This window comes from Thalassophryne amazonica, chromosome 12, assembly GCF_902500255.1.
Source record: "Thalassophryne amazonica chromosome 12, fThaAma1.1, whole genome shotgun sequence".
Taxonomy (NCBI): domain Eukaryota; kingdom Metazoa; phylum Chordata; class Actinopteri; order Batrachoidiformes; family Batrachoididae; genus Thalassophryne; species Thalassophryne amazonica.
The window spans coordinates 95,952,780-95,967,825 of NC_047114.1; the positions used below are offsets into that span (position 1 = coordinate 95,952,780).

The 15,046-nt window shown below is 41.8% G+C and overlaps 1 protein-coding gene across 1 annotated transcript in view; it reads right to left on the minus strand.

The window, feature by feature from the left end:
• LOC117521153 (receptor-type tyrosine-protein phosphatase mu-like) overlaps positions 1-14,496 on the minus strand; it is a 467,264-nt gene extending 452,768 nt beyond the window's left edge. The window contains exon 1 of the mRNA XM_034182503.1: positions 14,329-14,496. Within this exon, the coding sequence (XP_034038394.1) occupies positions 14,329-14,401 (73 nt within the window). The 5' untranslated portion in view covers positions 14,402-14,496. The remainder of the gene's footprint in view (positions 1-14,328) is intronic.
• Between the last annotated feature and the right edge of the window lie 550 nt (positions 14,497-15,046).

The window sequence follows — 15,046 nt, forward strand, 5'->3', positions numbered from 1 at the left end:
GAAATAAAACTGGAATTAAAGATTAGATAGAATGTGCGGCTGGGGATAAAGCCAAAACCTCTCCATACTGCAAATTAATCAAAGCAAGACCCAAAACAATTTTCTTGAACATTTCAATCTGTGCAACACCTAAACAATACTCCAAAGTCCATTTTACAAGGCAGACATCAGATGATATGCTGGATGAATGTGAGAGAGTTCATAGATATTTATGATGTGTTTATATTTATTTGCCTCTGACAGTCCAGGTTTGTTGCCCAGAGTTTTGTCAATGCAAAGGTATGCATGGGGGGGGTCTGTGTAGCTAACATTTGGGCCGGTTGCTGTGGGTGCTGTTGCTGAGCAAAAGTCCAGTCAAAGGCACACATACACTCAACAAAAATATAAACGCAACACTTTTGGTTTTGCTCCCATTTTGTATGAGATGAACTCCAAGATTTAAACCTTTTTCCACATACACAATATCACCATTTCCCTCAAATATTGTTCACAAACCAGTCTAAATCTGTGATAGTGAGCACTTCTCCTTTGCTGAGATAATCCATCCCACCTCACAGGTGTGCCATATCAAGATGCTGATTAGACACCATGATTAGTGCACAGGTGTGCCTTAGACTGTCCACAATAAAAGGCCACTCTGAAAGGTGCAGTTTTATCACACAGCACAATGCCACAGATGTCGCAAGATTTGAGGGAGCGTGCAATTGGCATGCTGACAGCAGGAATGTCAACCAGAGCTGTTGCTCGTGTATTGAATGTTCATTTCTCTACCATAAGCCGTCTCCAAAGGCGTTGCAGAGAATTTGGCAGTACATCCAACCAGCCTCACAACTGCAGACCACGTGTAACCACACCAGCCCAGGACCTCCACATCCAGCATGTTCACCTCCAAGATCGTCTGAGACCAGCCACTCGGACAGCTGCTGGAACAATTGGTTTGCATAACCAAAGAATTTCTGCATAAACTGTCAGAAACCATCTCAGGGAAGCTCATCTGCATGCTCGTCGTCCTCATCGGGGTCTCGACCTGACTCCAGTTCATCGTCGTAACCGATTTGAGTGGGCAAATGCTCACATTTGCTGGCGTTTGGCACGTTGGAGAGGTGTTCTCTTCACGGATGAATCCCGGTTCACACTGTCCAGGGCAGATGGCAGACAGCGTGTGTGGCGTCGTGTGGGTGAGCGGTTTTCTGATGTCACTGTTGTGGATCTAGTGGCCCATGGTGGCGGTGGGGTTATGGTATGGGCAGGCGTCTGTTATGGACGAAGAACACAGGTGCATTTTATTGATGGCATTTTGAATGCACAGAGATACCGTGATGAGATCCTGAGGCCCATTGTTGTGCCATACATCCAAGAACATCACCTCATGTTGCAGCAGGATAATGCACGGCCCCATGTTGCAAGGATCTGTACACAATTCTTGGAAGCTGAAAATGTCCCAGTTCTTGCATGGCCGGCATACTCACCGGACATGTCACCCATTGAGCATGTTTGGGATGCTCTGGACCGGCGTATACGACAGCGTGTACCAGTTCCTGCCAATATCCAGCAACTTCGCACAGCCATTGAAGAGGAGTGGACCAACATTCCACAGACCACAATTGACAACCTGATCAACTCTATGCGAAGGAGATGTGTTGCACTGCATGAGGCAAATGGTGGTCACACCAGATACTGACTGGTATCCCCCCCCAATAAAACAAAACTGCACCTTTTATTAAGTGGCCTTTTATTGTGGGCAGTCTAAGGCACACCTGTGCACTAATCATGGTGTCTAATCAGCATCTTGATATGGCACACCTGTGAGGTGGGATGGATTATCTCAGTAAAGGAGAAGTGCTCACTATCACAGATTTAGACTGGTTTGTGAACAATATTTGAGGGAAATGGTGATATTGTGTATGTGGAAAAAGTTTTAGATCTGAGTTCATCTCATACAAAATGGGAGCAAAACAAAAAGTGTTGCATTTATATTTTTGTTGAGTGTACATACGCCTGCCTTTTATATGTAAGATATAACACTACACTTAATTTATTCTTGCTGAGTCTAAAAAGAAGTTTGTCATTCTGTTTTTGACGTCATGCATGAGATTATTGGCTTGAATTTAATGTGTTAACACGTCAATCCACCATGACATAGGGTTAGGGTTAGGGTTGACTATAACCAGTCTAGTTCAGTTTGTTTTTTTTGTTTTGTTTTGTTTTTTGTGCTCCCATCACAAAATGAGTCACATTGCCGTGACGCAGTTTTTTGTTTTGTTTTTTACTATTTCTAACCATCTCCCTTCTTCTAACCAAAACCCCCACAGACCCCCACCCCCACAGCACTTTTCCTGACTGTATCGCAAACCATGAAATGGTGTGAGATCGTGTTGGCACAGACACAAATGATGTGAAGTCTCGTCTATAGTTTGCCGGCAGGTAGTACATGGGAGACAGGAGCCTAGAACTGGTCTGTTTTCTTTAAAAAGGGTCTCGCTGTTCCCAGTTACCATCAAAGTGTGATTGCTGACAGAACAGGAAAAAAGTTGCATAATTTGCAGTTTCACCAGCCACAGAAGCCTATAAATCTTTCAGAGCTGTCAAGACTGTTGTGATGAGGAGTTGACCAACTATCAGCGCCGATAATCAGTTAGGCCGATAATCGTAAAGTATATATTAGAAGTTGAGCGATTATCGTCCTGGGGTCAACCGAATATCAGCCTGGCTGATTATTGGTGCAGATAATCATTTGACCCCTAGTCTTAATGGCTTCCCTCACTTTTCTCCTTGTACAGACACTTGATTTTTCAGAACTGTCTAATCTTGACAGATTTACCACACAAATTGTATTTCTTGAGGGGTTGTGGGTAAAAATGTTGTCATTCCTCAATGGTCAAAGCCTCTTTCACACCAGGCCTGCTTAGAGTTGCATTGTGCTGTGTATCTATTACACAGGAATGGCTGTGTATGTTGCGTGCAGGGGGGGAGCTTTGGCCCCCCCTTCTTCTGTGGTTTTCAAGCTCCACTGCCAGCAAAGTTCAGCAGAGTCCAGCGAGAGGAATAAACTCTAGCAATGCAGGTATGTACTGATAAAAAAAACTCAAAGGATTTTTCGCCAGACTGGCGTAGGATAGCATACACGTGTGGAGGCTTGGTGTACAGTAGTGCGGTGTTAGGTAGTGCACTGGGCGCAGAGTGCTCCATGCCAAATGTCCACAAAAAAATTAAACGTGTTTAATTTTTTTGTGTCCATTTCTCAGACCCCTCTGGGTCCCTCAGTGTACTGCTCGGCATAGTTATGCAACTTTATGCGACCCGCTGTGAAAGAGGCTTAAGACAAACTTTCTGTTCAACCCCTTGAATTAAGGCTGAGCGTCGACACTACAACCCCTGGCAAAAATTATGGAATCACCGGCCTCGGAGGATGTTCATTCAGTTGTTTAATTTTGTAGAAAAAAAGCAGATCACAGACATGACACAAAACTAAAGTCATTTCAAATGGCAACTTTCTGGCTTTAAGAAACACTATAAGAAATCAGGAAAAAAAATTGTGTCAGTCAGTAACGGTTACTTTTTTAGACCAAGCAGAGGAAAAAAAATATGGACTCACTCAATTCTGAGGAAAAAATTATGGAATCATGAAAAACAAAAGAAAGCTCCAACACATCACTAGTATTTTGTTGCACCACCTCTGGCTTTTATAACAGCTTGCAGTCTCTGAGGCATGGACTTAATGAGTGACAAACAGTACTCTTCATCAATCTGGCTCCAACTTTCTCTCATTGCTGTTGCCAGATCAGCTTTGCAGGTTGGAGCCTTGTCATGGACCATTTTCTTCAACTTCCACCAAAGATTTTCAATTGGATTAAGATCCGGACTATTTGCAGGCCATGACATTGACCCTATGTGTCTTTTTGCAAGGAATGTTTTCACAGTTTTTGCTCTATGGCAAGATGCATTATCATCTTGAAAAATGATATCATCCCCAAACATCCTTTCAATTGATGGGATAAGAAAAGTGTCCAAAATATCAATGTAAACTTGTGCATTTATTGATGATGTAATGACAGCCATCTCCCCAGTGCCTTTACCTGACATGCAGCCCCATATCATCAATGACTGTGGAAATTTACATGTTCTCTTCAGGCAGTCATCTTTATAAATCTCATTGGAACGGTACCAAACAAAAGTTCCAGTATCATCATCTTGCCCAATGCAGATTCGAGATTCATCACTGAATATGACTTTCATCCAGTCATCCACAGTCCACGATTGCTTTTCCTTAGCCCACTGTAACCTTGTTTTTTCTGTTTAGGTGTTAATGATGGCTTTCGTTTAGCTTTTCTGTATATAAATCCCATTTCTTTAGGCGGTTTCTTACAGTTCGGTCACAGACGTTGACTCCAGTTTCCTCCCATTCGTTCCTCATTTGTTTTGTTGTGCATTTTCGATTTTTGAGACATATTGCTTTAAGTTTTCTGTCTTGACGCTTTGATGTCTTCCTTGGTCTACCAGTATGTTTGCCTTTAACAACCTTCCCTGGTTGTTTGTATTTGGTCCAGAGTTTAGACAAAGCCGACTGTGAACAACCAACATCTTTTGCAACATTGCGTGATGATTTACCCTCTTTTAAGAGTTTGATAATCCTCTCCTTTTTTTCAACTGACATCTCTTGTGTTGGAGCCATGATTCATGTCAGTCCACTTGGTGCAACAGCTCTCCAAGGTGTGATCACTCCTTTTTAGATGCAGACTAACGAGCAGATCTGATTTGATGCAGGTGTTTTGGAGATGAAAATTTACAGGGTGATTCCATAATTTATTCCTCAGAATTGAGTGAGTCCATATTTTTTTCCCTCTGCTTGGTCTAAAAAAGTAACCGTTACTGACTGCCACAATTTTTTTTCTTGATTTCTTAAAGCCAGAAAGTTGCCATTTGAAATGACTTTAGTTTTGTGTCATGTCTGTGATCTGCTTTTTTTCTACAAAATTAAACAACTGAATGAACATCCTCCGAGGCCGGTGATTCCATAATTATTGCCAGGGGTTGTAGAAGCAGAGACAAAACGTGTGCCACTGTCCAAATACTTATGCACCTGACTGGGAGGTGAAAAATGCATAGAAATATGTTGCACAACAACAACAACTTCTTGCAAAACCTGCACTGTAGTTCATCACCAGGTGCAGAATTACTATGCACAGATCCTGACCTTTAACAGGGCGACGCACACAGAGTTTGCACCAAGAAACATTTGTCACGTTAGAGATCAGGCTGCGGTGCCCCCCCCCCCCAAACCCCACCTCCCACACATTGTCTGCAAGTGAAAAACGGATTAAATTCCTGTGCAGTCACTTCAAACGAGCGCTGCGTCTTCACACGTAGCTGCACTTAAATGTGGCTGTACTTAAAGTTTACTTTTAAAAAGTGACACAGGCCCGTATCGAGCAGCCGTGATCAGTCGGCGACAGCTGTGCTGACAGACTCAGCAGACCTTTTCCAGGAAGTCAGGCGTTTGAACAGCTTCACTAAATCCACGCGCTCCCACCGCCTTCATTATCATCATAATACAAGTGTCTGAAAAGCAAAGACACCTCACTTTCTGCTTTGTACTATCATCAATCACCGCCGAGCTTTCTTCTCTGCACTGCGGCTGAAGCATCATTTAAAAAAAAATAAAAAAATTATAAATAATAAAAAAATTTCACATGCATATTTAATTTCATTCTCCACTGGTTCACACAAAGGAAGCTGCCACCCTACAGGACACCTTTTGGAAAAGTCTCTTAAATCTGAGTCAGCTGAGGCGAGAGAGTGAAAAACTATTCAAATTATGAGCAGACATCAGATGAAGTGCTGTTCATCGTCCCGAGCGGCTGTGTGTTGTTTTACTCCTTAGTCACAGCTCGGATGGCAATCGCGAGCAGTCGACCAGGATGCCGTCAGCAGCCGTCACTGCGCCGTGACAAACTGCAGGGGCCCCACTCAAAACAGCGAGCATCATTCTTGGCACACGGCGCAAAACGAGGCGGGTTTTATTGGGGCCGGAGATGGCGGTAAACATAACAAAGAGCACGGCTCCCTGGAATTTAATGTGCTCAGTCAAAAGACAGAGTGGAGATATCAAAGGCCAGAAGAAAAAAAAGACAAACCCGTGTTCTCGTAATGTAGGAAACCAAAGCGCCGTCTCCACCAAACAAGTGATTTATGGTGTTTTTTGCTTCGTCTCTGAACCTACAGCATCCTGTCGGTGCCGTGAGGAGGAAGAACACAGGAGGAGGAGGAGTTCATATCACCGGCGTGGGTCAGTGTGTACAGGTGTGTTCACGGGTGTAGCTTCAAAACATTCAGTGGAGCAAATAATTCAAAAAATAAAAAAATTCAGTTAAAGAAAAAAGAAAGAATGGTTTCAGGAAATAATTAGATTTCAAAATGCTAATTTTAAATAATATAATCAAATAAAGAATTGCTTCAAGAAACAATCACATTTTCCAGCCCAGTCTCACGCTTGTTTTCATGATATCGTTACGAAATGCATCACATTTAAGCAAGTTGCTCACAATTTTTAAACCTACCACCAACCCCTAACCTTAACACAACCCACCGCCACCGATGCCTCGCAAACTAATACACTCAAAAATCTGACTCATTGTATTGGATTTCCATCTAATAAATATATGTAGCCCCAACTCAAAAAAAGCACATCCATGGAAGGTAATTTAATTTAATTTAGTTTTGACTACATATAGTTATTAGATGGAAATCCTACACATAACTGATTTGAGTTCATCTAATGAGTCTTTTTATTAGCGTAGATTAAATCACTTTTCATGATGCCGTCACAAACTGGCGTGAGACCGGGTTGGATTTTAACACCCAACTCGTCACACTTTGACATGAACCACTTGTTGTAACTGAATGTCAGGATGTTACATGTTGCATTACACGTTGCATATCCCCGTCGCGTCATTCACGCCTCATTTCCACACAGCGTATGGACGGTGGCAGTAATATACAAGACACTCCATCTAGTGTTCAACATAAAGAAATTAATTTCATTACGGAGACGACAGCAGCCACGAGAGGCTGTTTTTGTCTGTTTTTTATCGTCCAGTTTTGTGGATTAAACTCACAGAACACCATAAAGACGGTGTAAGGACTTCCCACGACGCCTGACGGCGATCTGCGCTTCGAGGTGGCAGCGTCTCGCCGTTTCAAGTTGAAAACTTTCACATTTCAGGCTCTGTTGACGCAGTAAGTCGTCAGAGAACAGAGAACTTTCAGAAGAAGTCGGCATGAGGAGTTTATTCGGACATTCCATTGTTAACGGTCATTTTGTAATGAAAGAACGTGCGGGCAGAGTCGCATGTCGGGCTGGACCCGACCGCGGGGGGTCGCGGCAGGAAAAACACCTCCGTTGGAAATCTTAACGGGCAAGTTGGAACATGCCCAAGCTGTTAAACAATTTCTCAGTTACTCACTTGTTGAAAGCCATTAAAAGCCGCCTGAATTCTACAAATGGTTTTCAACACGGAGGTGTTTTTCCTGTCGCGGCGCACACAGATTTGCCGAGTCGTCACGGAAACGACTTGGCGAATTTGCGCGTACGTCTTTCATTAAAAAAATGTCCTTAAACAGTGGAATGTCCGCATAAATTCCTCATGCCGGCCTCTTCTGAATCTTCTCTGTTCTCTCACGATGTCCTGGGTGAATTAAGCCTTAAATTAGGATGTTTTAAGCTCGAAACAGGCCGACGACAGCGCCTGGAAGCGCTGCAGGACGTCCCGCTCCGTGGGAAGTCCTTACACCGACAGAAACACCCCATAATCTCTCATCAGCCGTTAAACTTTTCACAGAAAACCATCTTAATTTCTCGAATAGTGTCCACTCGGATATTCCTCACAGGTCCAGAAAAAATTTTGATAAAGCAACGCGCGCCGTCTCGAGCAGCGTGTGAAACAAAGGAATTCTGCCGAGAGGGCGGGACCACATCTCACTCAAGGCCTGCCCACAGGGAAATGACGTCACCGACACGCGTGAAAAAACTCACGCATGCGCACGAGGGTTCAAGCATGATTGGTGTAATCGCATGTCATTCAAATCCATATAGTTAAAAAAAAAATAAAAGGGTCGGTTTATTATCTAAGAGACCTCGTATGATTCTGTTGACATACACCATTAATCACCTTTATTTGTCTTGTTGTCTATAAATCTGTTGAATTGAAAATCAAATAATGGTAATTCACCATAATTATTTTTTTTTTTTTAATTGTCACACTTTTGTAACAAAACCTGCTTTAGTGCAACATATAGCCTACCACAAATGTAAATATAATGCAATAGTAAAATACCCTCGGCCGTAAGACCATTGTCTTCTTTAAATTCACAGTTGTTTAATTGGTATTCCAGTGCAATATATACAATATATACGTATATATATATATATATATATATATATATATATATATATATATATATATATATATATACACACACACACACACACACACACACATTTACATTAAATATTAAGATCCTATTGTCTTACTTAAAATTTGTACATGTTCAATAAAGACCCTCAATCAATCAACCAATCACAAACAATATTTATGTTATAAGGTTTTGACAAGAACGTCCACGAAAAGTCTTGTAAATAAGTTCAGAGATGTTATTAGGTTCTAAAAACAGCATTTTCAGTTTTAGAAGTGTTTATTTCTCACTAGCTTTTACATAAATATGAGAAATGTATATTGACGCCTTTACGGTGTCAAATCTTGCGCATAATCGGGTGATTCTTAGACTACGGGCACTTTTATGTCCCTTGATCATATTTTATGAAAAAAAAAGAAAAAAGGGGAAATTTCACACTTTTATAGTTATCTTTACAATGAAAGTGTTTTAAGAAATTTGTCCTAGTAGTCTATGATGACTTTTTCACCTTTTTTCAGCATCATTATATGCAAATATTGCCGTTTTGTGCTTGTCCCACACCCAGACTTATGATCTTCAATGATAAAAATGAATAATAAACCAACATTTTTTCTAATGTTTTAAAATATCTCTGAATAAAATATCAGTAAAATAATCAAAACATAATTGGGGTATTCAATGTCATACAACTGTTGTGATTTTTTTTAAACGAAATGTAGTTGTCCCACACTATTGCCGTAATTTCCACCACAACAATAATGTCCCTTTAAAAAGTTTGTATGAAAGGTTATGTGGGTAGTTTCTATGGAGATAAACAGTAACATCAGAGCACATGTATATAGCGTCAAATCACAACAAACAGTTGCCCCAAGGCGCTTTATATTGTAAGGCAATGGTGTGGTGGAAATTACATTTACAAGGCCAATAGTGCCCGTAGTTAAAGAATCACCATTCTCACTGGGGAGGCAGAGATTTCATTGTCAGTGTAAACTAGAGTTTGTGGGTGGTGGACTGGACAAGCAACATTGTGTTGTTATGGAGGTGAATTCAACCAACATATGTACAAGTATTTAGGTGTTTCACTGAGATAATCATGAGTCTTTAATGTGAGTTTTATTTTTTAAAAAGTGTGTTGCTGTTAGGGTTGCGTGTCGGGAACTGGTTCTTTTCGGGTATCCTTAAGAAATGATTCAATCCATCGACATCAATAGCCTTTTTGCTTAACGATTCCCTTATTGGTCCTTAAGAGTTGCCGTTGTTTTTGGGGGTCTTTGTCGGGAAAATTATCATTGTTCTACATTGATTACAGACCCTGCAGCGGGTCTGTCTAATCAACCGTTTCTGCAGCGCACCTTTGCTTTGAACCAATGAAGCAGTGCTTCGATCTTCGATCTACTGCTTTGTTGGTTCTTTGTTTTATTTTTCTTTAATTTTTCCTCGCTAAAACCCCAAAGAGCATGTCTGTGAGTAATATTTACCGTTTTTATGTTAAACCAACCTGTTATGGTCTTCTGAAACATTTGATAGATGTATTTTATAACTTAAAAACGGGACCGATGCTAACATGTTAGCATGTCTATGGCATTTTCAATGTTAAAGTTAGCATTAAGCTGAGCCATTATCAAGCCTCCCTCCCCAGCATGTAAAGGATTCTGCGATACCCTAAAACTGTGAATAAACACATAAATGAAGCTGTTTTACAAAGACCCGACACTGACATCACGGTGCTGCTCTACTCTCTACATTGTAAGCTCTTAAAATAGATCAAGGTTAGGCATCTCTGAACTTGTCCAAGGTCTGTGTCCCAAGAATGTTCCCTGTGAATATGAAGACTCTAGCAGTAACAGGACTGGACTTAAGCTGAGCACAGACAGACGGACGGACACATGCAAAGTCTTCACAATACCCGATGGCCATACCTGATGGCCTCGGGTAAAAACAACTTCAACATTCTCTCCTTAATATTAGGACTAAGACTAGTGGACCCTAGGACAAGTGGGAAGTTCCCAAAAATTAATATGGAAAGAGGAGCTTCACACTATGTCGGACATGGCGGAGGCTTAAATAGAAACTAGGGGCAAACAGGCGTCGAGGCTAAAGTGTGAGCGCACTATCAAATCTGGACATATTTGATTTATTTATTAGTTGTGGTTTTTGACAGGCTAATGTGTAATGACTACGTTGTGCTTTTGTTAATTAACTTTTACAGGCTTAGTTAAGCAAAGAAATGTGACCAATACAAATATGCTAACAAGGCTGAATAGAATTTTGTTTATTATTATTACCACTGTATTGACTGCATGAGGAATAGACTGTTGTTGCATTGTTTGGCACATCCACCATAAGTACCCTGGACGTCACACACGTGGAAGGCCTTTGGGGTGCAAAGCGTCTTGGACAAACATGCCCAGCTTAACTTACATGGACACTGATGAATCTATGGACAGCACTGCAGTAAATGTCCAAAACTTGCCCAGAGAAGAATGGACAAAGTCCCTTAAATGTGCCCCACATGTGACAATCGGAAACATAAGGCAATATTCAGTACACAGATAAAACTGACGGACTACTGGTTCATGCATACAAGGCCATGAAATTGTACAAGTTCTACTGTGAAAGGTATGTGCAGGAGATCCAGTTTCATCCCAGTGATGGACAGAAATGCTACATGACATCTAAAGTTGTGGCCTCTACCACAGAAGGAAAGATGTACAGCTTCACCATCGACTTGACTGAAAAACAAACATGTTTTGGATGGAATATGTAGCTGTGCAAGTGCCTGGTCTGAGTCATTTTCAAGTTTAAAAAAAATTATGTTTTCAAGGGTGGATTAAAACTTCAAAGCCTACACTGTAGTATTCTGTTTTTCATGTTCAGATCAGTATCGAGGAAGTGAAATAAAGGATTCACTCCAACCTGTCACAGTGCACAGCAGACACCAAAGCTCCCTGAGGGGAAGCAGTGTAGAAGCCAAGTTGGGTTTTTTTGTTGTTGTTGTTGTTTGTTGCTTTGAGTGCTACCCGTCTCATTTAATAATTGTTTCATTTCACTGTCATCATGAATTTTATGCATATGTTGCATGTCTAAGAGAGAGAGGGGTGGAGGAAGTGAAAGAGAACAGAGTGCCGGTTCCCTTATAAAATGACATTTTTCCCTCCTCTCACTTTTTTTGTTTTGTTTTTTCTGCAGTGCCATGATACACTGTGATATCAATCTTACAGATCACTGGTGATGATATGTGCAGGCAGAGCATATGTGCCTTGTGAAGCCTCTTATGACAGGCACCTCTAACTGTTGCACCCGTTGTGCTGTGCAAAACAGTGCCAGAGTTTAGAGCTGGTTTTGGTGATCTGAAGTGCAAATGCTTTCTAGTAACAGATGATAACACATCAATTGTGCACCTGACCACACCTCATTTTAGGAGAAACACAAGTGGTGTTATTTGGGGGACACGGACACAGGGTGTAAAAATGACAACTGTGTCTTTTGGAAACTTTTAATAACAGCTGTGCTTTTTGTTTTGTTTGGGGTTTTTTGTTGTTGTTGTTTTTGGCACTTTCTATCACAACAGATGACACTAACACTAGCCCATGTAGTTCCCAGTGTCTTCTGATTCTTAAACATTATGCTGAAAAACAGTTTTCCAGTGTGTCATGTCATTTTGTCATATTTATGTGCTCAACCATATGGCTCCAACTTGAAATTTAATTCCAGAAATGGTTCATTGTGATCATATTGTGTGGCTTAAATCACAAAAAGTAAAAACTACAGCTTTAAGATATCATGCTACATACAAACAACCACTTAAATGCAAATTGTTTCAAAAAAAAAATTATTCAATGTTTCCAAATGCTCAAAACACTACGATTGCTTCAAAACTTGACTCTGTCTCAGAACAGTTGAAACATCTTGATACAATGTTTGGAAACATTCGAAATATTTCAGGTAGTTATTCTCTTTTACAAAGTGCTCGAAACAGACTGACAGGAACCCACCACCAACACCCCAACAGAATTTCTGGCTATGCCCCTGCACGCATCACAAGTTCAAAAACAAAAGTAGATGAAAGTGATACAGCGCCTGTGGCTTTTTTAGAGCTTAAATTAAAAGACTTCTTGTTCACTGTGATCCATCTGAGGCAGGAACAAGGTGCTGATGCTGTGTTCTGAGGTACTCCGGTTACCTCGGTGATCTCATTATCACACACTCCTGTGCTGCATAGGCTCCATCCGTTTGGGGATACTCTGTCACTGATCTGAAGAGCCAAAAAAAAAAAAAAAGACCACATCCAATTGATTTCTTCCTGGTTTACATATTTACACGCAGACACTGGTGCAATTAGGAGCACATTTATTGATGGAGCCTTCAGAGAGGTCCTGAGGCTGCTGGAGGACAAGACCGATAAACCCCTCACACAAAAAGATTCATGGGGGGAAAAAAACTACTTTTATTGAAAAAATGTTTTCATGAACATTCTGTGGATGTGCTGCTGATCATCAAAAAATCAAATGTCAATCTCTGACTCCACGGATGCGATCAAGCTGAAAATCCAAGTGCACTTCATCACTGAGGCGTCACATGTGTGTATCGTGCTGCCCCCTACAGGCTCAAAGCTAATACACCAGCCGAGTGTTGCATCCACTTCTCACTGAAAGTTCACCTGGCGCAATCTGCGCAGCGTTGAGGAGGAAAAACCAACACCGTGCGCAAAACTCACAACATTAGTGTTTTGTTAAATGCATAATCTGACTTACAGGACAAATCAACCACAAAGTGGACTTTCATTGTTTAAATATTGACTGATAGGCATGAAAATATGCACCCTTTCCACTGAGATCTTGTCACTCTAGACAGTCAATAAATGATTGTGAATTAGACCATAAACATTAAGTTCCTTGGGGAAATCAGTTACATTACACTGAAGGTTAAAGCTGCGCTCTTACTCCAAATTAAGTCAAATTACCGCCAAACACCTGCTGCATTACTAATCGGCTGTGCATGAAAATCACTCACATCAATTCGAAAGGTTGCATAAAACAAACTGCGTGCTAAGAAACTGCACAAAACTGAAGCGAAAGCGCAAAGACCGTGTCGATGACAACAATAACAATAAAAAAACGCCCAAACGCTCCAAGTTTAGCATTTCCACGCAAAAAGAGCCGCACGGACAAAAAGCATTTTGCCAATAAGTAATTTATGTGTGGCGACTAAATTAACAGCCCCGGAAAGTTTGGCGTTTTGCAGTTTACAAAGTTACAATTTTGGATGACAAACTGCGCTTTTACGCATCGCAGCTCCGTAAAAGAACGCACGGACCTGCGCGAAGTGGGCAAAAAAAAAAAAAGCATATATCGTTAAAACAAGAATACGCCACGTCTACTGTGAAGTCACGCGCGTCGGGGGGTTCTGATCGCATTCGGTTTACCGGCGCGCACGGTGGCACCGACGGCGCGCGGAATCCCACGAGGTTAATCACAGTAGATAACAACTTATCAAAATAAAGTTAGACACGCGAACAAACAACAGACTCCTTCAGGTCCGCTGTCACGTAAATCTCGGTGTCTAAGAGCGCCGGGGTCGTTCCGCTGCGCGCGCGGACGCACCTGCTCGTTGCGCACAGCGCCAGAAAAGCTGACAAGACTGTGCCGCTGCAAATGAAAGGGTGACAAAACCCCACAGTGTGCACCACATATCCGTCACTAGACGCAGATTTCCTGCGTAACAACTGTTTTTTTTTTTTTTAATAGATGCAAATGAAAAAGAATTAAAAAAAAAAAGCCGCGTGCGTAACTTCAAGTCAACCAAATTGGCGCAATAATGCTCCAAAATGACGACTATCAAATACGGAAAAAGTGCACAAACTGTATTCAGGTGTCCAGCTTTGGTGCAAACATCCCTGTGTCCGATGCTCCTTACCTTTGTAAACTTGCCCACTCGTGGACAGCAGCAGCGTGACGGCGGCGAACAGCCAGCTGATAACTTTATCCATGTCGGCGTGGCGCTAACCCCCGGCCGCGGGGTTAACCTGCAACTCTTGTGCAGTTATTTGCCGCAGGTCTCCTCTGTGTCCGCTCCCTGTCCTCCGCTCATAGGACACCGTCTCTGCTCCTGGCTCCGCACTTGAAGGCGGAACGCGTCTGAGTCCCGATTCCTACGTTGCGCGTGGATTGAGTGGGTCCGGTGTGGAGCTCCGGGAGAGCGGCGGCTGTGCGAGCTCCGCTTGTCCGTTAGAGGGCACGTGTGAGCTCCGCCGGTGGAGGAGACAGGCGGCGCTGGGTGCCACCCCCCGGTGGATCTCCGTTCTGTCCAGCTGTGGAAGCTGCAGTTATGATAATGTAATTACACCCAGGAGCACGCGCGTGGACCTGTGGCCTGCCCGCTCCGTCAGCCGTCCTTAATATTTAAAACTAATAACCGATAATAACTTATATGTTCCCATGCGTCACAATCAGACATTCAACCTTTAATATCAACATTATCAATTATATTAAAAATATATATTGTACCCTTTTCTGCAGTATTCACACATTATATTGGTGATAAAACTATCTTTATTTATTATTTTAATAAAACATTACTGAGGCAGTAAAAGTAAAACAAAGTGTTTAACCCCTTCATCCAAGTCACATATTTT